The 27,624-nt window shown below is 47.5% G+C and overlaps 1 protein-coding gene across 5 annotated transcripts in view; it reads left to right on the plus strand.

The window, feature by feature from the left end:
- Positions 1–27,624, plus strand: part of FANCD2 (FA complementation group D2) — a 2,923,540-nt gene that overhangs the window by 796,781 nt on the left and 2,099,135 nt on the right. For all 5 annotated transcript variants that reach the window (XM_069644087.1, XM_069644091.1, XM_069644090.1 and 2 more), the window contains exon 12: positions 6,603–6,703. In XM_069644087.1, the coding sequence (XP_069500188.1) occupies positions 6,603–6,703 (101 nt within the window). The remainder of the gene's footprint in view (positions 1–6,602; positions 6,704–27,624) is intronic.

Consider the following 27,624-nt stretch of genomic DNA (forward strand, 5'->3'; position numbering starts at 1 on the left):
CTTGTATAGCTACCGTCCCCAACGGAATTGGTCCCCAGGGGCTCTGACGGATCTGTAAACGGGGAGGACGGGTAGGGTTAGTCGGGTGGAGGGGAGAAGGAAAGTGGGAGAAGTGGTGTGCTGTTGGCAGCTTCAGCTCGGTATACACCGAGTGCTGGGCTTTGTGCTAGTATCGGATCGGGCGAGGCCTCGAGTGCTGTGGGTGATGTTTATGTGTTGTTGATGCGGTGTGGTAAAGTGCGTGCGGATTGCTGGGAGAGAGATGGTTGTGTGGCTTAGTGTGGGTTAAGTATGCAGAGGATTGAGGGTTGGGTTAGTGGGGTCTGTATCCTGATTCAGGTACTTATGGTTCTGTTAGAGTTGTATATCTGTGGGTTAGGTCGTTGCTGGTCCCTCGTGGGCCGAATCGCTTTGTTGGTGCGGCGCTGATCCAGCTGTATCATAGTGAGTATTGTTTCGATTGGTAGGTGCGTCGGAAACTTATCTTCGGGTCTGGGACTGGGTAGGTAATATCTATTCTCAGGTTATGTAGTGCGACACTGGTCGGTCGAGGCTTTGAACGGTTCAGGGTCGGAGTGGTGTTGATGTGGCGTCCCAGTGCATCCGTCTTGGTGAGCTTGTGTATTCAGTTGTTCGTTTCCTTCTGTCCTGACTGTCTTTCCATTGGTTCTTTGGTTTCCGTGGGGTGGAATGGGGGGGGAATAGAATATACTGTGCGTGAAACTACATTTACCAAGAGATCTTGGTGTAGGAGAGAAAAAGTGACGTTTGAGAAAAGGTGGTCGAAGTGGTCATGTCGAGGTAAGAGCCAATAGCCTTGCAGATTCGAAAGTCTTCGACAGCAGAAGGAAAGTGAAAGGAGGCTTGAGCCCGATGGAGGGAAGCCTGTAAAGGTGTGATAGAAGCTTGGGGAAGGGAACCCCCACAAATTGTGATTGAAAGGTTTGAGCCTTCCAGAGGGAAACCTGTACTGAATTGTGGTAACCAGAAGGAAAATAACTTTTGTTGAACTGTATTACAAGCTAAAAGGTGGCCGGGGCTGTATTGAGAGTAAGCCGAGAGGTCCAGCGGATAAACTAGTGACTTTTTCGTGGAAGGCCAAGTGGGCCCTGGTCCACGAAACGAGCTGCATCCTTCTGTCCGAAGCCAAAGTGTGTTGCAAGGTCCAAGTGTGCCACCTTAGCCCGTGCTACAAAACGTGGGGAAGGGAGTTTACTCAGTCATACTGACATTTCTGTTGAACACCGATTTTCCTTTTTGCATTACACATTCCCTTTGCACATTTATTGTATTAAAATGAGGGCAGGCATTAGGTTTATTAGTATAGGCCATTTTTAGTTTGTCTAAGGACTGACTAGGACTGTATTTTCCTTTTGTTTGGTAGTCGAGCATACTCCCATGTTAGTTATTGGGCAAGATAGGAGTTTTCCAACCCCTTTTAAACCATATATAAATGTTTTCAAACTTGCAGCTCTTGTGTCAGTGTCTACTTGTGATACCATGCCTCCCTCACACAACTTAGATAGGGCGCTGGAAAATTGCACTACTTCCAACAGGGGCTTGTCCAGGGCTGCAGGCACCGTCATGGATCGGAGCGAATAAGATGCAGCTTGAGGATGTGTTGATGGTGATAATAACAATTTCGCATTTATATAGCGCTACGAACCCTCAGGTATCTGAGCGCTGCTTATTATTACCCACAGTGTGTGGTGCTCATTTATCGACCTCGGAAGGATGAAAGGCTGAGTTTGGTCCTGCCAGGATTCAAACCTGCGTTAGCAGGATCTGCACTGATGTCAAAGCGAGCGCTCTACTCGCTGTGCCACTTGACCGACTTCGGATGCATCCTGTGTCCAGGGAGAACACATTCTACTCCTTGGTGCATGATTCATCCTCAAGGATAGTTCTATGGCTGGTGTCATCCTCTCTCCTGAGCAGCGTATCGTTGGGACAAATCCTCTCCAGACCTACCCTGATTATTCCCCTGTGGCGATCTCCCAGTGCCTGTCCGAACTCCCTAGCTGTTCTCGACATTGGAGGTTCAAGCCGTTGGCGCTGCAGGACCTAGTGTTTGAGTCTAATATCTGTGAATGTATAAAGCTTTTTTTCTACACTAATAATGGTTTGTTGGCCTAAATAGGCATGCTCTGGCTAGGCTTTAAAGTGTACATACAGGGTAAACCCATGTCCACTGAATTGGGGGTCTTGAAAGTCATTCGCAGAGACATTAAGAAATGCAAATACATTTTCGGGATGTTGGAAATGGGCCAAAGAGCGCATCCCCCATATGGCCACTTTGGCACAAGTTGTTGAAGCTTTAGATAGATTCCATCGCAATGCGTAGAGGGAAGTGACATTTGTTTATGTCCCGGAGGCGATGAGGCCGTATGGAGAAGGGGAGCGTCCCGGGAATCCTTTGACTCGTGCCATAGCGCAGGAAGGACGGAATACCTGTATCCCAAAAATCAGAGATTCAGCTAGCCGTTCCAGTATATAGGGGCAGGGACGTTAACGCACTGTTCCATGACTTCCATAGCAGGCTGTATATGCAAGGGGATTGCTGCTCCTTGTAAGATATAGACTAATTTTTGGATGGTCTTCCCCTGACCCAGAAGTCGCCTGAAGCCAGATCCCGGTTAGACACACCAATAACTGTGGAGGAGATCATCCACACGATAGATGCCCTACTTAATGTAAAGACTGCCGGCTCTGATGGCCTTGGTGTGGATTTCTGTAATCAGTACGAATTGATCCTGGGCCCATACCTGCTGAAGGTTCGGGAGGCTCTTGTAGACAATTGTCGCTCATCAACTCAAACGTCAGTGTTTGCTATGGTATTGACTACTCAGCTGATGCCTCTGATGGTGCATATGATGATACACCCCGATCAGTCAGGCTTTATTCCTGGTCGATCCACAGCCCCCAATATACAGTGGTTTTTCAATATAATGTCTCAAATAGACCCTGCACCCCCCCCCCCCCCCCCCGGCGGTGGCAGCATTACTAGACACCCAAAAGGCTTTTGAATCAATGTCATGGGCATATTTATATACGGTCATGACAAAATGCAGATTTGGACCAGAATTTAGATCTTGTGTCAAGCTGCTGTACATGTCACTGGTAGATAAAGTCATTATTATCTGAGAATATACCTATTGGCAGGTGCACTCGTCCGAGATGTCCTTTATCTCTGTTATTATTTGCTATAGCTATCGAGCCCCTGGCAGATCTTATTCGGCTCTCATTCCCACAGAGGTATTCGAATAATAGGCACCCCAGAGATTATCTGTTTGTACGCAGATGATGCCATTTTATTTGTGCTGACCAGGATGTGGAGAGGAGTAAATGGAACAGTCACTGGGGACAATACATAAGTGGACATACATTGATTAAGGACAACCAACATTGGACGGACATTTTTAAGTTCAGGTAGGCGGTACAGCCAGCTGTGCTTGGGATGTGGCTATGATGGGAGAAGTGCTAAAATGGAGGTAGAAGAAGTGAGGGACCGAGGCAGGTTAGAGGCGAGGGAAACATGTTAGCTAGCAGGTAGTTGAGAGGTAGGTTAAGAGGGTAACTGAGAGGCGAGGAGGTAGGCTTTTAGTTTTGTTTTGAACAGATCCATGTCGACTGTTTCTCGGATGTCAGTGGGAAGAGAATTACGTGCAAGGTAAAGCAAGAAGAGAGAAAAGAAGGGAAGCGTGAGGAAACGCTTTGAGGGCAAGGTGCCACAAGGGTAGCCAAGGAGCCAGAGCAGAGATTGAGAAGGCTTCTAGAGTTGGATTGAGGAGGATAGATACAGTGGTGCCTTACCGTGGATTGATTTGTGAACCAGAACAATACATTTAAATCTGGCCCTCTTTTGCATCATCAGCTATCCAGCCTGGTGACGTACGAGGAAGTAGGTGTGAAGTGAGGGAGTTCAAAGAGAGTCCTTGTAGCAAAGTTAATGATCTTGTCGAGAGGACCGAAAGCATAGTTGGGAAAACTAGTGGATGCTGGAACAGTAGTCCAGTTAAGAGAAGACAACAGCAGTTAAGAGATGCTTGGCAGTGTTGAACGGAAAAAGTGGTGCCTGATTTTCCTTATGGTTAGGAGGTTAAGGTGAGCTGCTGTTCCAGTTTTGGAGATGAAAGCAGAGGAGGTGTGTGTGGTCATAGAAGACCCTGAGGTTTCGAGCTGAAGAAGAGTAGGGGAGAGTGAGAACTGGATAGCCAGAGGAAGAGATGAGAGAGAGCTATTGGCAGGGAAGAAGAGTAGTATGCGTGATGTTTTACAATTTTGTAGACATTCAGGGCTCCATATAAATTGTGCTAAGTCAGTATTGTTCCCTCTAACGGATGCTACACTTAAGCCTATCAATCTGCTTGATTTCACATGAGTGCGGCGCTTTGAGGTATCTGGGGTTGAGGTCTTTAGAAGTGCTGTACCCCTGCATAGTTGTTACTTCGATAGTTATAAGACTGTCCTTTTGGTGAAGATGCAGCAATGGGCGAAGCTACCACTGACTTTGGTTGGCAAGATTGAGCTTCTGAAAAGGGTTATTCTCCCAAAGTTATTCTACCTGTTCCAAAATGTGCTGCTGTGGCCATGACGCTTGTTCTTTAATTGACTTGAATCAGCAGTCACTAACTTCCTGTGGCATTCTGGGGTGGAGCGGCTGAAGTGGTCCCCCTTGACAAGGCTATCTGAGGCTGGCAGGTTCACAACCCTTACTTCATGGTGTACTGGTTGGCAGCTCAGGCTCATTTTGCATCCTATTAGTTGTAGTAGGAGGTGGCACACCCACATGTTAAAAATGAGAGGCATGCTGCCGGTGGCAGTGAAGTTAGGTCCTTGATACTAGCTAAGGGATACACGGACGACTGTCAATTAAACCCGTTGGAGGCAACTTTGCTGGCATGGAGGAGAATTTAGGCGGTTGTTGGGTGTACCCTGCCCATATAGTAAGCATATTCCTCTATGGAATTGCAAACATCTTCCACCCACTTCTGATGCAGCTATTATCGGCTCATGGAGGAAAGAGCGGATCCAGACATTCGGTGGTATGTATGTTGACAGCCGCTTTGTTGAAGCGCAGAAGGTCTTGGACACACCGCAGCGCAGAACGACATGGTGGCTGCAATATCTGACTTCGTGGGGCATTTTAACATTTCTGGAAGGAATTTCCTTTAGAATCTGATTCTAACCCGGTCCTTTAATACATTGCTTGTTCTGGCGGCTGCCGGGCGATAGTATCTACATATGTAGGCTACAATTTGGCCACAAGTCCGGGGCCCTGGTCAAGTGTCGGGATAAATGGGCGGCTGATCTTAGGGTGGAAATGACGTATGAAGGTCTGGCATGAGATTTGTGGACTAACCCATGAGGTATCGCAAAATTCACGTTTCCTGTTAATCCATCTGAAAATCCAAAATGGGTACCATTTCTCTCCAGCCAGACGGCAGCTCTTTAAACTTGGGTCGACCGGTAGCTGCTCCAGGTTTGGTGAGGATACGGCGGATTATATTAATTTGCTTTGGTCTTGTCCATCGTTATCTACATTCTGGGCATACGTCTGTGATAGAATAACTAAACAATGCAACAAGCACACCGTTTTAAACAATGTTCTTAATTTGATTTCAAAGTAGGTAAAATAATTAGGTCCATTGGTAAGATTTTTAAAGGTGCGGGGGAGAAGTGCTCATCCTTGGTATCTAGGCTGGGAAATAAGTCAAAGAGAAGATGATTTCCTAAATAGGAAACCCGTGTCCCCTGCACACTGTCAACAAGGCCTAGGCCTAAATGTTTTTTTTAGAGTTTGAAGGATGGTCAACTGTTCGAGAGCCCCACTGGGGGAGCCACCAAATAGGACAACCTTCTATTTGTTAACTATTAGACATGTTATGCTTTAGACATTTCTATTGTATTAGATTCAAGGCAGAAAGAGCCATAAATTATAGTTGACATTTTTTGGATTAGTTTCGACTGCACCATTTTTTATTTATACAAATGATGTAAGAGAAGGCCCAACGAGTTTCGAGTTTCTATCACTCTTCATCAGGGGCTGCGATACCCTGCTAGCTATTACGGGAGTGCATTTTCACCAAACACCTTTGATATGTTTGTTCGGGGTATTTGGCCAGATTCGCTGAGATGGGCGTAAACTGTTGAATTATATTTCTCCTGTTGGCTAAGCTATGTGTACTGCTGAAATGTTTGCAGTCTGCGCCGCCTAGTTGTGGACATATGTGATCTGTGCGAATGAAAGGGAGGAGCTGTGGACGGCATTGGTCTCCCCAGCGACATTTGTGGCCCCCTTAAGGCATAATCCTTGAAATCAACCACTGGGCATGTCTGACCGAGCTCGGCAATATTTCTAGTCATCGGGAAACATGTACAAGGGGTTACTGAATACTTAGCAATTTTTTTGTATGTCACATGTGTTTATATAATATCTATATATGTACTGCTTGAGCCTCCCTCTGTGCATATGTCTCTGTATACAGATCTGCATGATTGCATACTGTGAAAAAATGTTTTATTCTGATGATGTTATTGCCGTCCATGTATATTAAAGAAAAGGTTAATTAAAGGAAAATTCGGTGTTAATTTCTAATCAGGTGATATCTGACCTTCGCAAAAAGCTGGACTTGGATTTGTGCATCCTTCCACAGCAGGTGCAGGCTTCTCAAAATAAAATGAAAAGCAAGCAAAAAAGCAGGTATGTACTTCTGGACACATGAATTCTACTTTTCAGGATAATATTTAAACCTAATTTTCATCATTTCAATTGAATTTGGTCAATATGTACAATTCAAGGTTTGAAAAAATGTGACATTATGCAGTTGAACCATAATCACAGCCTTAAAGAGATTTTTATAAAGACCAATCTCATCATCATATGCAGAGCCCTCATGTTTTCTGTGACCATGCAGTAGAAGATCACACAGTTAATTTTGGTAAACCACAAGTCCCCGAATTCCAAGGAAAAACAGCACTGTGTGGCCTTCTCATGCATGGCCACGGGAAACTTGAGAGCTCTGCATATGCAATTTTTGATCTCGAGCATCTGAACAAGTTTGTGAGAAGTGCTTTTTTTTTTTTTAACATGGTCAGTGTGTACAGTGATTACTGTGTCTGCGTTGTCACCGTCTTCGTTTCTGTAAAGTTTTCAAATGAATGAACTAGTGGGTGGCTGTTTGTAATTGTGGGCTTGAACCATTGGATTTGAACACTGTCTATTATCAATTGGAAACCTTCCTCAATGTGAAAGTACTTCGTCATAATCTTTGTTAGGCAGTTGGGCCAGATATCTCACACACACTAAATATTAAATATCAACTTGAATGCAATACAAATAAAAAAATGCATCATCCCATAATGGACATACTAATAATCCATTAAAGTGCCTGCAAATGTAACAACCCACAGCACTGTCCACTGTCTTCCACTTCTTCTTCCATGCCCTACTCTTTCTAAAGGGGCAAATACCACTAAGAGAATTGGTTTAGCCAGCCGGGCGAAGGCCTCATGAATTGTGTGAATTACCTCATGCAAAATAGGCTTCACCCAGTTGTTTCTTAGCCTAGTAATTAGGGGGCAGAAGAAAAGTAAGTGATCTACGTTTTCGAATGGATTGTGTCCTCCAACGTATTCCACATCTTGACATGTAATGTCCACAGCTGTGCACTTCGGAAACTTTTTCGGCAGAGGGCGTCCTGCATCGATAACGTCGGGTCATGTCCCTCGAAGGCCTCCGTCGAGGGCGACGTCACCGGATGTTATAAATAGGACGCACGGCACCCGTAGCCTCAGTTCTGTTTTTTCCGCAAAAATGTGCTCGCTTCGAGAACTCAGCACGCCTCGTGTGTTTCATCGTAGTGATGTCTTTTTCTTCGACCCCTCCGACTCCGCGGTCTGGCTTTAAGACTTGCTGGGACTGCAAGTGTAAAATGTCGATCACCGACCCGCATCGCATTTGTTTGTGGTGCTTGGGCGAGAGTCACGACATCGACTACTGTTCAAAATGCCAGTCGCTGACTGCCAAGGCCTTGCGGGAGCGTAAGGGGAAGCTTCAGGAGGGTAGGGTTTCAAGTCGCGGAAATCTAAATCGTCCAAGGGGATTTCCACAGATGACTCGAGAGGTGATTCTCCGCGTCGGGAGGAGGCCCAGGGATCTCGGTCCCGGAGTGGTTCCCGCCATTCGTCTTCCTCGTCCCGGCATTCTAGGAAGCGCATTCTAGGAAGCGCTGTCACCGGATGATGGTGCAGCGAAGAAAATGGCATGCCCGACAAAGTCCTCGACTCCGGAGGAATGGGCTGCCTTTAAGGAGCAGATGTTGGCGATTTTCCAATTGCAGGGCACGGTTCCGGTCGCGCCTTCAACTGAAGCCGGCAAGGAACGGTCTCGTACTGTGGCTCGCACGCCTTTGGGCTCGGGTCCTCGACGCAACTCACAATGGGAGCCTTCGAGGTCCCGTTTGGACAAGGCTCAGGATAGTCACAAGAGATGTGCTTCCAGGTCTCGGTCCTCGTCCCCAGCGAGACGGCAGAAACCTGCTAAGGGTTCGAAGCTTGCATCGACTCCGTCGGCGCCGTGTCCGTCGCACTCAGATCGAGGCTCTGTCTTCTTATCAGCCCTCGGCGCCGTTGGCACAATTGTCGACGTCAAAGCCTTTGGCGATCTAGACGCTGAAGCAGTCGATGCTCTCTGTGTCGAAGCCTTCGGTGCCCTCGACGCCTTCGGGATTTTTGCCTGAAATGTTCAGTTGGAGGTCCATGATATGGTGGATCCTCCAAGGAAGGCTACTGCGAAGTCTGTGAGGCCTGTGGTGGACTCCAGACCCTCTTCTGTCCCGAGGCAGGGTTTTTACCTCCCTCTGGGCAACATATATGGAGGGGGAAGAAAGGTCTGACTTTGAGGATCCTGTTGAGCCCGATGTTGCTCTTGTCTTTTCTGGAGTCAGTCAATTGGAGCAGTTGAGGCAAACCCTTCATGATGCCAGTGGGCTGGACACTTCTCCGGAAGTGGAATTTGGCAGGCCTGAGCCTGGAGCTCATGCTGAGTCGTCTTACAGGAGGCTCATGGCTAGGTTCACAGAGTATCTGGGCTGGTCCAGTCCTCCTGAAGATTTTGTACAAGATGATCTAACTGACATTTTAGATCAAGGTCTGTCTTCTGACCCGGTGTTACCTTTTCATCTCACTTTACAGAAAAGGGTGGAGGCTGCTTGGTAGTCACTGGGATCTCTTCCGGCTGTTAACAAATCGTTGGCAAAGAAGTACCGCCCTTCCGAAGCGACCCCAGCTACTTATCTACTCACCCCACTCCTGAGAGTTTGGTGGTTCAGGCCGCTACGTCTACTTCGAAGCAGGCAGCGTACCCTACCATCCCTCCTGATAGGGACGACAAACGCTTCGACGGTTGGGTTTGCAAGGTATTTTCTGCAGGGAGTATGGCATTGAAATCAGCCAACTCCACTTGTGCCTTGGCAAGGTTTTCATACACTCTGGAACTGTGTTTCTCTAGCGGCTGAGCATATTCCCGAGGGGGGAAGAAAGGGATGGGTTCCTTGCTCTCGTGCAAGTTGGCAAGGATGCCATGTGTGAATCCCTTCAGTCGGGTTTGGACAAGGTTGACAGTGTTAGCCGGTCCATGGCTGCGAGCACCGTTATACACAGATTTGCGTGGTTGCGGACGTCAGGTGTTGCCCCGGATGTGCAAGCCCATCTTTTGAATATGCCTTTGATGGCGCGCATTTGTTTGGCAGCAAGGCTGACGAGAACCTTGAGAGGTTGCAGACCTCCAAATATGCAGCAAATTCTTTAAGCGTAGCCGTGCGTCATCATCCGCCTTTTCGTCCTAGGGGTCAGCAATGGAGGGGAGGTTATTTTCGTTACTACTCCTCCTTTGGTAGAACGAGAGGAGCCGCCAGTCAAAGGGGCCAGTGAAAAAGTACCCTTGCTGGTCGGGGAAATAGAGGTGCCAAAGCCACTCAGGCAGCTGCCTTGTTGCCTTCAGGCGCTGCCGCAGCCGCTCCAAAACATTTGTGAGGCAATGTCCCATGGTTCGCCAGTTGGGGGCAGACTGTGGCAACATCTCGAAGAGTGGCAAGCCATTACTTCCGATGCATGGGTTATAGAGATTATCGCCCACGGCTAATGTCTTCCCTTCCTAAAGCGGCCTCACAACCTTCCACAGTGGAATCTCTCTTTGAAGCTTCCGGATACGCTTCTTGCGCAGGAAATATTGACCCCGCTAGACAAATGCGCTATAGATCTAATGCCTGTAGCGGAGAGGAACAAGGGATGGTATTCCCCTTATTTTTTGATTCCAAAGAAAGACTGGGGATTGAGACCCATCGTGGACTTGCGTTGGTTGAACAACCTTCTCAGGAAGGACAAGGACAAGTGCAAGATGGTCACTCAGTCTCAAGTCCTCCAGGCCCTTCAACTTCAGGATTGGTTGGTCTCTCTGGGCCTACAGGATGCTTACTTTCCTGAGGTTTGCAGCTGGTGTCTCGCACTTTCAGTTTCAGGTCCTGCCCTTCGGATTGACCTCCGCCCCGAGGGTCTTCACCAAGCTAATGGTGGTGGTGGCAGCGTATCTCAGGCTAGGGGGGATTCACGTCTACCCCTACCTGGAGGACTGGCTAATCTGTGCGCGTTCACCTGAACAAGCATTGGATCGCCTCGGTCTCACCTGCCACGCCCTCCACAGACTGGCCTTCTCCCTCAATTTCAAGAAGTCGCATCTGACACCTTCCCAACCGCTGCAGTATATCGGGGCTGTGTTGGACACGTCCTTGGGGAAGTGCTCGCCTCCCAAGGTGAGGGCTCATCACATTGTGCAGATGGTGGACAAGTTTCAACATGCCCAGAGTCTCCCGGCTTTCGAATTCTTAAGGTTGCTCGGCCTCATGGCATCCTGCATTTTTCTGGTGCCAGAGGCCAGACTGTGGATGAGATTCCTGAAATGGCTACTCAAGATGCAGTGGTCACAGTTCTCAGGCAAGATGTCGGATCCTGTTCAGATTCCAATCTCGGTCTCTCAGGATCTTCTTTGGTGGGCCAACAGAGGGAATCTGATGAAGGGGGAGCCTTTTTGGCAACCGTGGCCAGAGGTGACTGTAGCGACGGATGCTTCCCTCACAGGATGGGGCGCTCATGCCAACGACTTGACTGCCAGCGGTCATGGCCTCCGTCGGAGTCCAAACTCCACATCAATCTGTTAGAGCGGAGGGCCATCAGGCTAGCCCTGAAGGCTTTTCTGCTGTCTGTGCGGGGGAAGAGTGTCCTGATCATGACGGACAACACAGTGGCAATGCATTACCTCAACAAAAAAAAGAGCGGGTTAGGGTCACTCCCGTTGTGCAGAGAGGCAATGCAGCTCTGGTTCTGTGCCATCCAACAGGGAATTTCGATCTTGGCAGTTCATCTGGCCGGAGACAAAAATGCGGCCGTGGACACTCTGAGCAGGCAGAGCACGATCTCCCACGAGTAGGAATTGGCTCAGGAAGTCCTTCTGGAGATCTTCGCCCTTTGGGGAACCCCACAAGTGAATCTCTTTGCAACCAGTGCCAACTAGAAGTGCAAGAGATTCTGCTCAAGGGAATTTCCTCTGAGAGGAGCCTTGGGCGAAGCATTCGTAGTGGATTGATCATTCCCACTGCTGTACACGTTTCCTCCAGTCCCCGTCATTCCTCAAGTGTGACGCAGGTTACGGAGGTTCCGTTCCGACATGATCCTCATTGCTCTGCATTGGGCCAGGAGAGCGTGGTACCCAGACCTTCTAGAAATGTCCATCTGTCCTCCACGCTGTCTTCCCTATTGAGAGGATCTGCTCTCGCGATAGGGGGGTCACGTTCTCCATCCAGAGGTCAGAACTTTCAACCTTCACGCTTGGTATCTGAAAGGTTGAGATATAAGGATTGGGACCTCCCGGATGATGTGATGGAGGTGTTGCTTTCGGCCAGGAGACCAGCAACAAAATCCATGTACCGTTGCCGTTGGAGTAAGTTTTGTGACTGGTGCAGAGGACAAAATGTTGATTCTTTTCAGTGATCCATTCCTATGGTTTAGTCTTTCTTACTTTCTTTGGCCCACAGGGGCCTTCAAGTCGGTACCATTAAGGGTTAACCGGCGGCGCTGCCTATATATAAGCGCTCGTCTGAAGAATGCTCTTACTTTAAGATTCCTTTGATTTCTCAATTTCTTAATGGACTGACTAATGTGTTTCCGCCATCCTCTTTCTAGGTGCCGGTTTGGGATTTGAATTTAGTTTTGAAATTTCGAATGGGTGCTCCGTTTGAACCTTTGCACTCTTGTCCCTTGAGATTGTCCTTCAAGACAGTGTTCTTGGTTGCGGTTACTTCCGCTCGCAGAGTGAGTGAATTGCAGGCACTTTCCTCTAAGCTGCCTTTACTGTGTTCCACAAGGACAGGGTTGTACTAAGGGTATGTCCTTCCTTTCTACCCAAAGTAGTATCTGAATTTCATGTGAGCCAGAAAGTGATTCTTCCTTCTTTCTATCCTCCTCCTCATCCTGGTACGGAAGAGGAGCGACTCCATAGGTTGTATCCTAGGAGAGCTCTGAGCTTTTATATTTCTAGGATGTCCAGGGTCAGAGTGGACGATCAACTCTTTGTGGGATATGCTGAACACCGATTGGGCAGGCTGTTACCAAACAGACCCTGTCCAAGTGGATTATCCTTACCATTACTGAGTGTTACCGATTGGTGGGTAAGGACCATCCTGAAGGGTTGAGAGCTCATTCCACTAGGGGCTTGACTACTGCCACAGCCTTCCAATGGGGACTTCCTATTAGGAATAATTTTGATGCAGCCACATGGCCTTCTATCCACACCTTTGTTAAACATTACTGCCTGGATACGATCTATGGTCAAGATATGGCCTTTGGTAAGGCAGTTTTTTATTCCGCCATCTGATTGGGTACTCCAAATTCTTTTCCCTCCTCCATTTTCTGGTACTGCTTTGGGAGTCTGTCAAAGATGTGGAATAAGTTGGAGGACGCATTCCACATCGCCCTCCCAGCCTGCCCCTTTGGAGAATTTCCTATGCGATTGCAGCTTACGTTTCGGTAAGGCTATGTGCAGTCAAGCAGGCATTGGATTGGTGCCACACGTTCTGGGGGAAAAACATAAACTGAGGCTACGGGCACCATGCGTCCTATTTATAACATCCGGTGACGTCACCCTCGACGGAGGCCTTCGAGGGACATCGACCCAACTTCATCGACTCAGGACGCCCTCTGCTGAAAAAGTTTCCGAAGTGCCCAGCTGTGGACATTACATGTCAAAGATGTGGAATACGTTGGAGGAACATCCAGTCGAAAGAACGTTACCAGTTGGTAAGTAACTTGTTCTTCTAACTCATATGAGGAACAGGCACTCTAGATCCTCCTACACCACTTAGAGGCCCTGGACAGCCTTCCCACAGATCTGCCTAAACCAAACCCTCGAGTAGAGTTACTTGCTGCTACCCAGGATAAATAGGGCTCTATGCCGTGAATGTCTTTTAACATGGAGTATACAAGACATGCCTGGCTTCCTGCAGTGCCCTCAAGCCACCCTTGTGTCACAGAATCACCCTTTTGGGAGTGAAAAAACGTATTTGGGCAGCTTGCCTGACTGCGTTTAGAATCTGGAAAGTTCCAGATACTATAAAGAGTTTTGCACGTACATTGGACATGGGATGGCATCTGCCCAGACATTCGAATGTCTTCAATTACATTTCAACACACTGAAGCCTTTCTCTTCATCCAGACGCAGAACCACCTATGAATGGTATTTAAATGGATAAGCCCCCCAATAACCTATAGATACATCTCAGTCCCCCCCCTCAGGTTGTATGTGTAGCCCTTGGTAATCCCGGAGAAAGGCATTTTCGACCCTAGTCACAACAAACACTTGCCTTTCCCCAAGATCTCACCCATCATAGCTATGTGCCCCCACAGCTCTGGCTAAATACATCTTCTGGACTTCAGCAATTTATTAGACATTATTTTTTCCAGGAGTCTGTGGAGGAAAATCTCAGACCAAGGTAGTAAACTGACCTTGCAAAAAAACAGGCTCAAGTCCTTTGTGCCTCGTCCCATCAGCAAGATTGTTTTCATGTATTCCGATTGAGCACCAGCTTCCCCTGTGCACAGGATTGCTCCTGTCCCTAAAATGCTTTCGCACGCTGGACCCTGCACCAAGAGGACAGCATCTCATCAAATATAAGTTGTGGACTTGGGAATGTTCCCATCTTTGGGACATCCTTCTCAATGGCTAGGAGGTTGTTTACCAGGTCATTGCTTAAATAGCTGTGCTGCCCGTATGCACCCTTTTCTTACCACTTTCATTGGCATTGAATGGGTTGGTAGATCCCCGTTTCTCAATAACTCGTTGTTGGAATATAGCTTTTAAATGGTGCTCAAATTGGTCTCTCTATCCCACACTTTTCCAAGGTCTGCCATAAAGGTCACCTGTATAAAGAGTGCCACTTAGGACCTTGATGTATTTTGAGATTATTAGCTGGACGGATATGATATGATAGGTTATTTATAACACGCTTAATACCCAGAGGTTTCTAAGCGTGGACCTGGGGATCAAACCTGTGTTGCTCTATGTCGACTTGCTTCCAAAGCGAGCACGTTGCCGCTGAGCTATCGTCCCGAGACCACAAAGCTCAGTTGTCCTGCTACCACACCTGAACCCAGCCTGATGCTGAGAAATAAACCCTTTCCTCCATCCAGCAACCCAGGAATAGATGTGTCCCAAGAGCACTTTGCCAATTATCGTTGCGGATGAGCTCAGGAATGAAATCTGATAACTTGATGAGTTCCTTCTTTTTCCTTCTTTTTTCATAATGTCTTTTTAGTTTTTTAAATGTGATACAAAACAATTAATAGAATTTCCAGCAAGCATCCATCCCACATTTTTGGGCGCTGCACCCACAAACAAGAACATGATTCCAATGCATCCATTACACTCAGGCATTAATGCATCTCCTTTGGTGTATACGCCATGGATTTTCTAATTGCATGACCCAAAGCAAATTCTGGCACGTTTGAGGAACTGATGGTGACCAAAGTAAAGACAGACACAAGTGATCACAGTTCAAGTGTATGATATGATATAATATTTTATTTGTATTGCGCTTGTACACAAGTGTTTCAGAGCACGACTAGGCAAGGGAGGGGAACAAGGGAGAACACAGCACAACATAAAAACGATCTTACTAGGCCCAGTGACATTGAGAACGCGCAAGTGCATGGGAATGGGAAAGGGAAAGGGAAAGGGGAAAAAGTGCATGGAAGGGAGAGAGTGGAAAGTGCAGAAGCCGAGGAGCGCAGATAAATAAAATAAATAGAAAATTAAGGCAAACTGTGGTAGTGCAGCCAGCAAGTGGCAAGTGCTGTGTTTAAGGCAGCAGACTGGGTAAGTCTGAATAAGTGCAGAAAAAGAAGAAAAATGGGGGGGGGCTGTATGGGTACAGATACAGTCCCCAGTGCAAGGGGTGGCCAGGAGGCAGTGCAGGAAGGTGGCAGGGTGAGCAGGTACCTGGGCCCAGGAGACAGAGGGTGGCCAGGTGCACAGTGCCAAGAGAGCAGATCAGCAGGGGAGAAGGGGAGCGAAGGCAGAAGCAAAGAGGAAGGTTTTGAGGTGCTTCCAGAACCGGAGATGGTTCTCCTCAAGTTTTAGAATGGCAGGGAGGCTGTTCCAGAGGGAGGCCCCTGCCGAAGATAGAGATCTACCCCCAGCTCGTTTCTTTGAAAAACGACTGACCCCGAGGGAGTAAGAGGTAGAGGAGCGAAGAGCTCGAGAGGGGAGGTATTTGCGGAAGGATAGCTGAAGGTATTTTGGACCCAGGCCCCAGAAAGCCTTGTGGACAATGCAGAGGGTTTTGAATTTAATCCTTGCATCCACTGGGAGCCAGTGGAGAGATTTCAAAGCTGGAGAGATACGATCCCAGGGCTTGAGGCCAAGGACAAGTCTCACAGTCCTGTTCTGGATAAGTTGTAGAGGGCGGAGAGTAGAGGCAGGTAGATTTAGAAAGAGGCTGTTACAATAGTCCAAGCTAGAGAGAACCAGTACTTGGGATACCATGAGCTTCTGGGGGAAGGAGAGGAAAGGCAGAATACCTCTGAGGAGGTGCAGTCGGAAGTTTGACTTTTTAGAGACATCAGAGATATGGGCCGAGAAGGAAAGTGTGGAGTCAAAGATGACGCCAAGGTTCTTAGCCTCACAGGTAGGGGTAGGAGGAGGGCCAAGGGGGGCCGGCCAGAGGGTGAGGGAAAAGGATGGAGATGGTGTGCCGATGAGGAGGATCTCCGTCTTGCTGGCATTCAGACAAAGATCATTGGTGGCACACCAATTTTGAATGGCAGTTAGGCAGTCGGAGATGAGAGAGGGAGAGGAGGTGGCCGAGGGCAGCCAGAAAATGAGTTGTCATCAGCGTATCACTGGAAATTTGAGCAGAAAATGGCAATGCAGTGAGCGAGAGTTGTCAGATATTGGTTGAAAAGCCAGGGTGAGAGGTTAGACCCCTGGGCAACCCCACAGGTGGAGAGGAAGATAGATGATAGGAAAGACCCCAGTTGGACCTGGGAGGGTCGATCAGAGAGAAAAGAGGTCAGCCAGGCCAGAGCCTGATCACTGATACCCAGATTATCACGGAGACGGTTGAGCAGGATGGTGTGGTTGACCGTGTCGAAGGCAGAAGAGAGATCAAGAAGGATGAGGACAGAGGGAATGTTAGAATCAAGGTTGGAGAGCAGATCTTCACAGATATTGAGGAGAGCAGTTTCCGAAGCCAGACTGGTGGTCATGGAGACAACCAACAGAATCTGAATGAAGGTTAAGCTGAGAGATGGCCAGCTTTTCCAGGAGTTTGCCCAGAAAGGGTTTAATGGAAATTGGGCGATAGTTTGCCAGACAGGAAGGATCAGCTGTGGGTGTTTATTAACCTGTGGGCAGGTTGGAAAAACACCTAATCGAAAGCAAGAGTTGACCATCAAATGAAAAATAAGGCAGTCCTAGTGGCATTGTGTCAAAATAAAAAGGATACTAAGGATATAAAAGGATATACTAAGAAACCTATTGCCAAACCTTACAACTAATACTAAAAGGGTTGTGGGATGGTTTTCAAGAAAAGAAAGAAGTGTCCACAAATGATATGTCGGGATGTGATAGCTTGGATCTCCCTTCCTCACGTTTTGAACACGGGGGAAGACGGGATCTTGGAGCACAACACAGTTCTCAAGCTTTCTCCAGCACGAGACGACAGTTCTGGTTTCCACCACTCAAATGTCTTGACAGCCAAGTCTCTTTTCAACAAAAGTCTCTTGTCTTCGAGGGCCAAAAAAATAACAAGAGTCTTCACCAAGTGCCTGGCCCCTGTGGCGGCCCATCTACGACTGAAAGGTATCCACGTTTACCCTTACCTGGATGACTTGCTCATCCGGGCTAGTTCAAGAGACATCGCAGGACAGTTTTCCTGGAATCACGGCTCGACAGTATCATGCCTGGCATCACCGTCGTAGGAGAGCATAGCGGCCATCCTAAGCAAGGTGCAACGGCTGTTGGCACTGAAGATTGCGACGTTGAGGACCATCAAGTCTCTTCTTGGCATGATGTCGTCATGCATATACCTGATTCGACTTTGCAGGTTGCGGATGCGCCCGCTACAGGAGTTAGACGCCCTTTGGGTTCTGGTGTCCGGAGGCTTCCAGGACAGGATTGCGCTCAACGAGGAGTTCCGTTGAGCGATAAGGTGGTTGGGCGTTCGCTCCATTCTAGCCGGAGGCACAGATTTCCAGAGCCCCCTGTATCAGGAGACCGTTACGTTGGACGCTCCCTTGGAAGTATGGGGTGCCCACACCGGACGTCTTCACACCAGAGGCCTGTAGCTGCCGGAGGAGACGAAGTTGCACATCAACGTCCTGGAGTTAAGGGCAGTGTTTAGGGATCTGAAGTCGTTCCTGCCATCCCTCAAGGGCAAGGTGGTGAGGGTCTTCACGGACAATACCACCACGATGTTCTGCATCCAGAAGCAGGGGGGCACAAGATCCCCGGGGCTCTCCAAGGAGGCGCAGGACTTGTGGCACTGGGCCGTCTCCTAGGGGATGTTCCTCATTCTATTTCACCTGGCAGGAGTAAATAACACTGTCACTGACTGTCTCAGCAGGGAGCTTTGCCCTTGCCACAAGTGGGAGCTTCGGCAGGACCAAGTGGACAACTTTTATCTCTGATGCGGCAATTCCCAGATCGACCTGTTTGCAACAGCGACGAACACCAAGTGCCGGAGGTTCGCCAGCAGATTACCCCAGGAGGGGAGCATGGGGGACGCATTCATTCCCTTCAAAAGGCCTGTTTCTGTATGCGTTCCCTCTGTTGCTGTTGCTTCTTCGTGTCATCAATCAACTCAGACGGTACCGGTGCAGGATAAACCTAGTCGCACCTCGTCGCACCAGCGTGGCCAAGGCAGATCTGGTACCCAGACCTTCTCAGCATGCCAGCGCCCCCCCCCCAGTCAAGCTGCCAGTGGTCGCGGATCTTCTCGCTAGGGAAAAGAGGTGCCATTCTTCACCACGACCCGGGGTCTATGAACCTGAAGGCCTGGCTCCTGCAGCATTAGAGTTCGGGGACTACAATCTCCCGGCAGACTGCGAAGATGTTCTCGCCAAGGCCAGGGCATCGTCTACTCTGAAATGCTACAGACACAAATAGAAGCACTTTGCAATTTGGTGCTGTTCACAGAAGGTCAACCCTCTGCGGGTCACAGCTCCTCAAGTACTTCCGTATTTACTGTCGTTGGCCAAATCGTGACAGGCCCATGCATCTGGCGGCAATCTCCCGCTACACCAGATCTCCGGGACGGTCTTCTCTGTGGTCGCAACGTCTGGTTAAGGAGTTCATCAAAGTACTGTTACGCTCGTTCCCTCCGGTGAAGGCTCTGTCCTGGGATCTCAATGTGGTGCTGACTAGGCTCATAGGGGTGCTATTCGTGCCTATGCACTCAGCCCCGCTCAAGTTTCTGTTGTGGAAGACCGCTTTCCTTGTGGGCATCACCTTTGCAAGGTGAGTAGGGGAGATCCAGGCCCTGTCCTACAAGCAGCCTTACTTGACTTTTCACGAGACGAGGGTGATGCTGCGGACGCACCCTTCCTTCATGCCCAAGGTTCAGTCGGAATTTCATCTCAACGAACCCTTGGTGTTACCTTTGTTTTTTCCGATGTCTTAGTTGCCGGCTGAAAGGACTTTGCACTCGCTGGATGTGGCTAGAGCGCAGAAGTTTTATGTTGCCCGCACTAAGAGTTTCTGGAAAACATCTCTGCTTTTTGTGAACTTTGATCCTCTGAACCATGGAAAGGCCCTGTCCAAAGCTTCTATTTCCAGGTGGCTCTCCGGCTGTATCACTCACTGTCACCGATTGGCAAACTGACCGCTGCCTGGCCGTCTGAGAGCCCATTCTACCAGAGCGATCGCTGCTACAACACTGTTCCTGTCTGGTGTGCCCCTGCTGGACATCTGCAGGGCTGCTACATGTAGGTCGACGCACACCTTCACGAAATTCCAATGCGTCGACAGGGATTCCAGGGAGGAGTCCAGAGTCGGCCAAGCAGTGCTGCGCAACCTTTTCACTTGAAGGTGAGCCTGGTGAGGAGGTAAGAGATCGCTTCTGTTGAGCCTTGCCACCTCCAATGGTTGTGCATGTTTGTACTGCTAAGTATTCTTTATTCATGAGCATGTGAATCCATGCCAGACCCCATTCTATAGAATGAACAATTTACTTACCTGTAGCTGTTGTTCTCCAGCATGGGTCTGGCATGGATTCACATGCGAACCCTCCCGCCTACCTCTCTGCGGCTCTTCTCTTGGTCCTACTGCCACTTTATGTGCTACCAAATCTGAAGATGACTGCCAAAAGAGGGGCTTAGCTAGAGGGCAGTCATTGGCTGGGGCAGTATGACCCAGAGCTCAGTGATTGGTTGTTAGGAGAAAGTTCAGAAACGAAACTGTTTTTTTTCTTCTACAGAGGATTCCCAGCCTGACGACGGGGAATATTCATGAGCATGTGAATCCATCCCATACCCATGCTGGAGAACAACAGTTACAGGTAAGTAACTTGTTCCTTCCTTTTCACAGTTTCTTTGGGGAGATGGATTCACCCCAGGGTTCCCCTCTTCTGGGCGCTGACCCTTTTTTACTTTCAACCTCCCTTCTCTGGGTTCACTGCGGCTTTTCCTTTGCTCAGAAATCTTAATGTCTTTTCAAACAGTTCCAGTGGACATCCCTCGGCCGAGTTCTATCATGTCAACACACTGTTTCCTGGGACTTTAGACTTCCCCCCCCTACTCGTCACCTTCCCTCGTTCGGGGTCACTCTTGCCAACTTCACATTCGCTTGTATTTGCGGGATTCACTTCCCTAGCTTTCTCATATGGTGGGATTCGTCTTTTGATACCCGTAGTTTCGCTAAGATGGGGGATCGACCAGTGTCTCTTGAGTTAGCTCCCACGTGGTGCCGGTTTTCCCTCTGCAGCTGGTCTCCCCTTAACACTTTTTACCCTTATTTACACAGTTCATTAAACTTGGTTCTAACTTGCCACTTTGCACTTCTTATTCAACACAGCCCGGTTCTTATCGGTTCTCCCCTCCACTCACCGGCTGTGGTGAACCACTTTGCTTTCGGCTTCACTGGAGTCAAGGCCGGTACCACGGTCGTTGGAGCTTCCCTCACTCCCGCTTATCGGCATAGGCTTTCCCCGTGTACCATTTGACATCTGCTGCATGACACTTGAGCTATTGTTCGTGGTTTTATGCTCTCCTCCACGAAGGGTCAGCGGGCTTGGTAATGAAAAGGGCAAGGTCAGTTCTCCCCTCGCCACCCTCTCCATTCCTGCCGCCTTTCTCCTTCTCTTGAACTGCGTAATGTAAGCGGGGGACACCCCCTGCCCCTTGTTCGCCATTATGGGATTCAAAGTTTTCCACTATGCAGAAAGCGCACAAAATGCAAAATGTAAAATGTAAAAAAAAAAAAAAAGCATCCGACATTTTCGAACTGCGAAGATGTCAGCCTTGCAGTATTGACACTCCTTCTTGTGGCTTTCGGTTTTTTCACATAAAACCAAACCAGAAATACCCCATATCCTGCACTTCTGTTTCTCCTTGCTCATCAGTAGATGCAATCTGTAAATTCTCTTCTTCTGCAAAAGGGACAATGGGCTGAATACCCTCCTCCAGTTGCAAACCCTGAGAATGTGCTGCTTTATATTGCACACCAGATTGATGTGATGCCGATTGTGCTGCTTTTGATTGTGCTGATTTAAATTTACCACACATACTTCTGACATCCATATACACACAGCAGCTGCTATAACTGATGAACAGCATGGCTTCTCTCCCTTTGATATTTTTAAGTGCTCCTGTCATGTTGGGACTCAATCACTTCACCCTAGTCACAGAAAGTTGGCATTGGTGTTGAGCACTCAATTTAAGTTGCTGAATGTAACATGCAAAGATTTGTAAGACTTTCTCTGCCGCTAGAATTTTAGCTCGTCACAAAAATTATATCACGCTCACAGCCATTAAATGCCCTTTCCTGCCTATAAACCAAAACATTTTTATAATTCTTTTTGTGGAGGTACTAGTATTTAGTCTTGTCACAAAAAGATAACCCATTGAGTTGCAGCCATTGAATATAACCTCCTGCTGCCTCCAAACAATTCTAAGATATTTTCTCTGTAACTACTGTTTTCTCTTGTTACTAAAAGATTGCACACTCAGTTACATCCACTGAATGCACATGCACTCTCATGCCTGCCTTTCAACAATTCTGGGGCATTCTTCTTCTCACTCTGTCAAGAAATGTCAAGTGTGTTTGTCATGCATGGCGATCACTGGGATGTTGTAAGTAGTGAGACTATTCACAGGATGTCGTCACTTCTCCCCCGAGAGGAGCCCTTCCCTGTGAGGCTATGGAGGTGAAGACGCTACCCAATAGTCTCCCTATGGGTGGTGGAATGCGGGTCTTCACTGGGAGACTCCTGGCTGGGGATGAGGACTTGCGTCCCATGAAAGACCTCCCTATACCAGTTTCTCTAGAAGCCAAGAGCCTGGTAAAGCCATTGAGTATCCTACCTGATAGTGCTATTTGTTGTTAAGTCTCTTCTATCTCACCTTCAAGATCTGCTTTAACTGGGATGAGGAAAAGCCAAACAAACATGCAAACTAACCACATCCTGTATTGCCATGAGACTGTGACGAGGTGGCCCCAACGAGGCATGAGGATTACATCAGGAACATCAAAGAAAGACGTTGACGTTATGCTGGGGCGGGCCCTGCTATATAACGTAAATGCTGAGGAAGGACTCATTTTGTGGGGAAGCCGGAAGAGCCGCTAGGTAAGCCAGCGCCCGTCCTGTGCAGCTTGTGAAGTTCAAACCTGTGGCATCCGAAGTCCCGAAAGGGAGTCGGTCCTTGGGCAAGAAGCAGAGAGAACCGGTGGGAGACCGACTCACTATTGAAGCGGAAAGAATCCAGTGGTTGCGTGACCTCCAATAAGTGGGCCACATGGTCCATTAACAACGTAGAGCCTGCCGTGGAAACAGCTCAGTTGAGCCCCAGCGACCAAAGGGAAGTGGCAGAAGAGCATGCTCGGGAAGCGTTCAGAAACAGCACTAACCTCAGATCCTCAGGAAGAACCGGTCACACTCCCCATTCAAGGTGAAGGTAACGGGAGCTGTTGGCAAGCCTGCTGGGATCGAGGAGGGTACAAGAGTCAAGCATTCCTCAGGAATTAACTCCCTCGCCAAAGTGGTGATACCCAGAGCACCAAGAGTCAAGTTTTCTTCGGGAGTAATCCCCTTTGTCATAACAGTGACACCAACGGTCAAGGAAGTCACGCAAGAAATCTCGCTTGTTAGAATAGTGATCTACAAAGCAGCCAAAGTACAGAGTGCATCCGAAGTCATCTCCCTTGTCACAGTAGTGAGAATCAAATTAGTATAAACCAAGAGTGCCTTGGGCTTGAACTCCCTCGTTACAGTGGTGAATCTAATAAGTCTAGAAAACATCTATTAAGTCTAGAACTCTCCGGGAGCCAACTCCCCAATGATCAAGATCAGATACATGGCCCAAGAAGCCATGACAGTAGAAGGGGATATAAGAATTATTGATAAAACCTTAATTAAGAACCCTTGGGAAGAAGTATAGAGGCTTTTAAAGACTTGTGCAAAAGACTGTAACGGAGCAGCCTTCAAGATTCCTCAAGGTAGACTAGGAGAAGAGAGTAATTCTCATGGTCATATTGGTAAATCAGACCCTATTGCAAAAGACTGTTGTTATCGCAGCCTAAGACTGAATTCTTACACCAGGAGAAGGGAACCATTCTCCTGCTATCTGTGTCAAGAGCTTATTGAACCCTTTTGATTTAGTGACAGGGATAGAGTAGTAGGTTTGGGCAGAGGACAGTGTTTGGGTTTTGACATACATCCTGAAGAGCAGCACCTTAGCTATTATTTGTTTAGGTAGGGATAACCTTATTGAAATAGGGCAAGATAGGTTATTTTACCTTTTGCTGATGATACGTCTTTAGCCAAAATGCCATCCCGTTGTACCCCTGATCACTCCTCCTTCCCACACTAGTCACAAAAAGATGGACTATCCCGATTCAACTCTCCCTCAACTAAATTGTATTATAATTGTGTACATATGCCACAGCTATACCTATGTTTATTTCTTTATTTCCCATAACTAAAGATTATTTTAATGTTCTCCGTCACTGCAAATGAATACTATTGTGTACCTCTCCCTAAATTGAAGCCTATATCCTCAACTGCTCTAGCATCTTCCTGCCTATGCTTAACAAGGCTGACCCTGAAATTGAACCATGCATTCCCATGCATGAACAAGAGGCCTACTACCCAATTCCCGGATTATGTTTAAGAAACCTTAATGCCAAGAAAGGCCCAATAATCGGGTGTTTCGGATTATGGCCAACTATATTCACCAAGGCTTTTCAGAGGGCACAAACATTATCCATTACCCTGCACACTTCTCTGGGGAAATGTTATCAGGGAAAAGTCAACAAGGTAGGAAAAGTATAAAATCACAAGGACTTTATGCAAGAGGGTTAAGATGAGTATTTCTGTTGGCAGGGTTTATTCTACCTGCTTCCCTAGGATATTTTAGCAGTCAGTGCTTTTGTCTGTGCAAATGTTTTCTCCATCCACATTGGTGCGCCTAGCACATCGAAACTTCAAAAAGATAAACCATATTGCTCCTGCATTGGGTTTCCTTCACTGGTTGCCTGTCAACAGCTGACTAATGTTAGTCCTTGTGTAAGCTATACTCCAGTTTAAGAAGGGGCATCCAGCTACCGGGATCTTGTTGATTTCCCCTCCTGAATAAGTAAGGTCTGTCCTATGATTTTAAAGGGATGGTCTAGTAAACATTTTTATTTACAAAATAGATAGGCAACATAAAAAAAAATACTAGCATTCTCCGTTTTAAAACTTCCTATGTAAAATTTTGAGCTATTCAAGCTCAAAATTCGCAAAAGCAAGCACATGGGCGCATCCATTTTGTGAAATGGAGGCCGTCCTGTGCTGGCTTTTGCGGCACTAATGAAGGAAAAGCCAGCCAGCTGTAGTAAACAAAGGCTACCGCTGGGTGGCTTTCCCTTCATTAGTGCTGTGGCAGAGGACGGGGACCGGAGACCAGAGCAGGAAAGCTGCAGCTGAATCTCGGTAAGTAATGGTCAAAATAAATGATACATTTGTGCAGAAAATACACTCATGAACCAAATACATTTTAAATATCTGTTTTTCAATGAACAATGAAAACATACTGTTTTTCTATTTTAGCTTAACCTGCCAGACCAGTGCGGGAGGATCACCTGGACAGGGGGCCCTTAGCTGAATGCCCTCAGGTGAGATGCGGTATTCCGCCTTTTTGTCCAACACCCCCCTTTACCCGATATCCCCTCTGTCTTTGTAGGATTTTGTCAGCAGAATCCTGTCGCACCCCACTCTTAGTAAAGGGAAAGAGAAAACACTGCGGGAAATCAAACCATCTATTGAACCTCAAAGGTAACCTAGTCCTCCCCTCTTCTAAACCCAGAGGACATTTAATACATCCCTCCTTTTCCGACGTGTCCATACCATCACAAAAGGAAACTACAACTCCCATAACTCCCTTACCCCACTGAGTTTCCCATGTACTATAACTAGAAAGAATACCTCTAGTAATAAGCAGTCGCCCTGCCCCACTGAGTCCGAACGGTCAAACGTTCAATCACAATCCCAGCCATTTTGCCTTTAAAGCACAATTTTCCCATCACAGCTCCCCCCTCCTCAATTTTCAAAAATCACTAAGAAGAGGAGGCGACTAAGAAGAATAAAGATTACTCAAAACCACACTGAGAGACAGAAGACAGACTGTCCCATGCTAATACTGGACTGTCCCACTAATTGAGTCAGGCAAGGACAGGCAGACCCAGCCCAGAACTCAAACCCTGCAGCCTGTTAAAGAAACCCATGTGTATAAAAGGTGGAGTTTCTGCCAGAACAGAAAGCAGCAGTTGGGAGAACTGAAGGGAGGCTGCGTGGCTGAGTCCAGCAGGGCATCCCTTTTCAGTCCCAGCCCCACTTGCTACTTGGGCCAAGGAAAAGCGAGACGCCGGAACACTGACCCGGTGTGCCTGGAGGCTTTGCAGCCTGGAGAGAGAGCCATAAAGCAAGGAGAGCTGCTCAGAGCAGGCCAGATACAGGCCAGTGCTGCTTTCCCTGGGTGGATGTTGATCCCCAGGGAGAAAGAGGGGCAGGTGGCGAGACCCTGACCTCCGATCTGAGAGCGGCAAGTCTTTTCCCGACAGCATCACGTGGCCGGTGAGTTACTGAGTGAAGGGAAACACGGCACGCGTGTGAGGCTGAAGCGGGAACTTGGCCGAAATAAATGAACTTTTCTTGTGAGCATGAAATCCACTATTTAACCCTAAGGAAAGGTGCATTATGGGACATGTAGTGGAAAAACAACCACAAAGACATCTGCACCTTGCCTATAACTTGTGAACTGTGAACAGATTACTACAGAGTAAGTGTGGTCGGCATAGTGAAAGTGCCCAATCGAAAGTCTCTCTTTAGACAAACATTTGAAACTGTGAAGTGAAGGGATTGGAAGTTTAGGGGAAGGAAATCCCAACCAGTGTTGTGATTGCAAGGACCGAGCCCGGCTGAGGGAGACCTACGTGGAACCAAGTGCTTCTTGTTGAGAGGTCTGAGCTCGACTGAGGGAGACCTACAGGAACTTTTATATCCCTTGTGAAAGATCTGAGCCCGACTGAGGGAGACCTGTAAACCAACATTGTGTTTAAAAGGGATCCAAGCTCGACGGAGGGAGACCCAGTTTGAACTGTGAACCCTAGTCTTGAGAACTTTAAAATCCTAAAGAGAACGAACTTTGTTTTGTGTGCGCCCAGGCATTCTGCGAATGAGAGACTTTGTTTTGGAAAGAGACTTTGTCGTGGAAGGCCCTGGCTTATGTCCTGAACTGCATCCTCGAGCCGAAGAAGCCAGAGATTGTTCCAAAGCCAGAGTCTGCCACCTTGTCCCGTGCTGAAAACATGGGGAAGTTAACCCCACTGTTCAGTCATCCTAATACATTCTTTCTTGAACACTGTTTTCTTTTGCATACACCTTTTTCCTGCACACCTTTTGTACAAGATATAGGGCAGGCATTAGGTTTTTGTTAGTATAGGCCATTTTGATTTGACAGACTCAACTAGGACTGTTTTATTTATTTGATGGTTGAGACTACTCCCATCCTAGCTATAGGGCAAAGTAGGAGTTTCTCCAACACCATTGAAACTTCAATAAAGGTTTTACAAATTGTACCTTTTGTGTCAGTGTCATACTTGTGATACCATGCCACCCTTACAATAGGCTTTCCTCAAATGTTACAATTGTCCAGCTTTTACTTGACATGATAGTGTGACCTGTATGATTAGGGGGATTCTATGTTCAGAGCAGTGTCATAGCATGGTGACGTCTTTCTGTACTTGCAGCCCCTTGAACATGAGTTTGGTTCATCATATTAATTTGCCACATATCTATTCTTTATTATTGACCGCTTTGCTCAGTAGGAACCCAGACACATCCTGAACTCTGCTTCTGGAAATGTCATAATGGTATCTAATCTGAGAAGTCTTACACTTGGCGAGAATGCCTTCTCCATGCAGTTATCCTATGGTGAATGTACACTAAATGAATATAACACCATGACATGCTACATTTTGTTTAAAATTTACTTTTCAATTTGTCAGGCAGTAGCCACTAAATGCCGATACATTGTTATTGCAGATATGTATTAATTTCATCCATTCATGTTATTCTTATCCTCTACATAAATATCTAGTGTGATTAATCCCATTCCGTGATTTAAGAATCAAAGTGAAATTTCCCACTTCTGAGCATTAATTTCATTGTTTAACTAAAAGTGACAAACTGAAATGTGACTCTTGAAAGCTCACAACTCCAAAGTAAAACATTCCACCTTATTTGTAAATCAATGTGTGTATTTGATCCTTTTGAATAATGCGTAATCACTGGCAGAGAGATAGTTGATATGTATATTGCA

The sequence above is a fragment of the Ambystoma mexicanum genome, chromosome 2p, assembly GCF_040938575.1.
Source record: "Ambystoma mexicanum isolate Mex_15411 chromosome 2p, UKY_AmexF1_1, whole genome shotgun sequence".
Lineage (NCBI taxonomy): Eukaryota > Metazoa > Chordata > Amphibia > Caudata > Ambystomatidae > Ambystoma > Ambystoma mexicanum.